Genomic DNA, 248 nt, shown 5'->3' on the forward strand with positions numbered 1-248 from the left:
CGGCTGTGGAGCTGCCGCTCAGCAAGGAGGAGGCAAAGCGGGTGAGTGGGCCCGCACAGGTGGCGGAGCTGAACCCCTCCGACGCCTCTCTGGTGCTTACAGGCTTTTCGTGTTCCTTACATCAGCCTCTTCCCTTCTCGCCACTGCCTGCAGGTCGTGAGGGAAGCTGCCTACGTCACAACCTCAAAGGACGTGGGCAAGTGGCAGCAGGTGGTTCTGCAGAACCGACGGGCAGAGCAGCTGGTTTT

The 248-nt window shown here is 61.7% G+C and overlaps 1 protein-coding gene across 1 annotated transcript in view; it reads left to right on the top strand.

Annotated features, from left to right (window-relative positions):
• Positions 1 to 102: 102 nt before the first annotated feature.
• LOC104273208 (U3 small nucleolar RNA-associated protein 14 homolog A-like) overlaps positions 103 to 248 on the top strand; it is a gene marked incomplete at both ends in the record, with an annotated part of 2390 nt that continues 2244 nt past the window's right edge. The window contains one exon of the mRNA XM_009868451.1: positions 103 to 243. Coding sequence (XP_009866753.1) covers positions 103 to 243 — 141 coding nt within the window. The remainder of the gene's footprint in view (positions 244 to 248) is intronic.

The sequence above is a fragment of the Apaloderma vittatum genome, unplaced genomic scaffold (genome assembly GCF_000703405.1).
Source record: "Apaloderma vittatum isolate BGI_N311 unplaced genomic scaffold, ASM70340v1 scaffold27764, whole genome shotgun sequence".
Taxonomy (NCBI): domain Eukaryota; kingdom Metazoa; phylum Chordata; class Aves; order Trogoniformes; family Trogonidae; genus Apaloderma; species Apaloderma vittatum.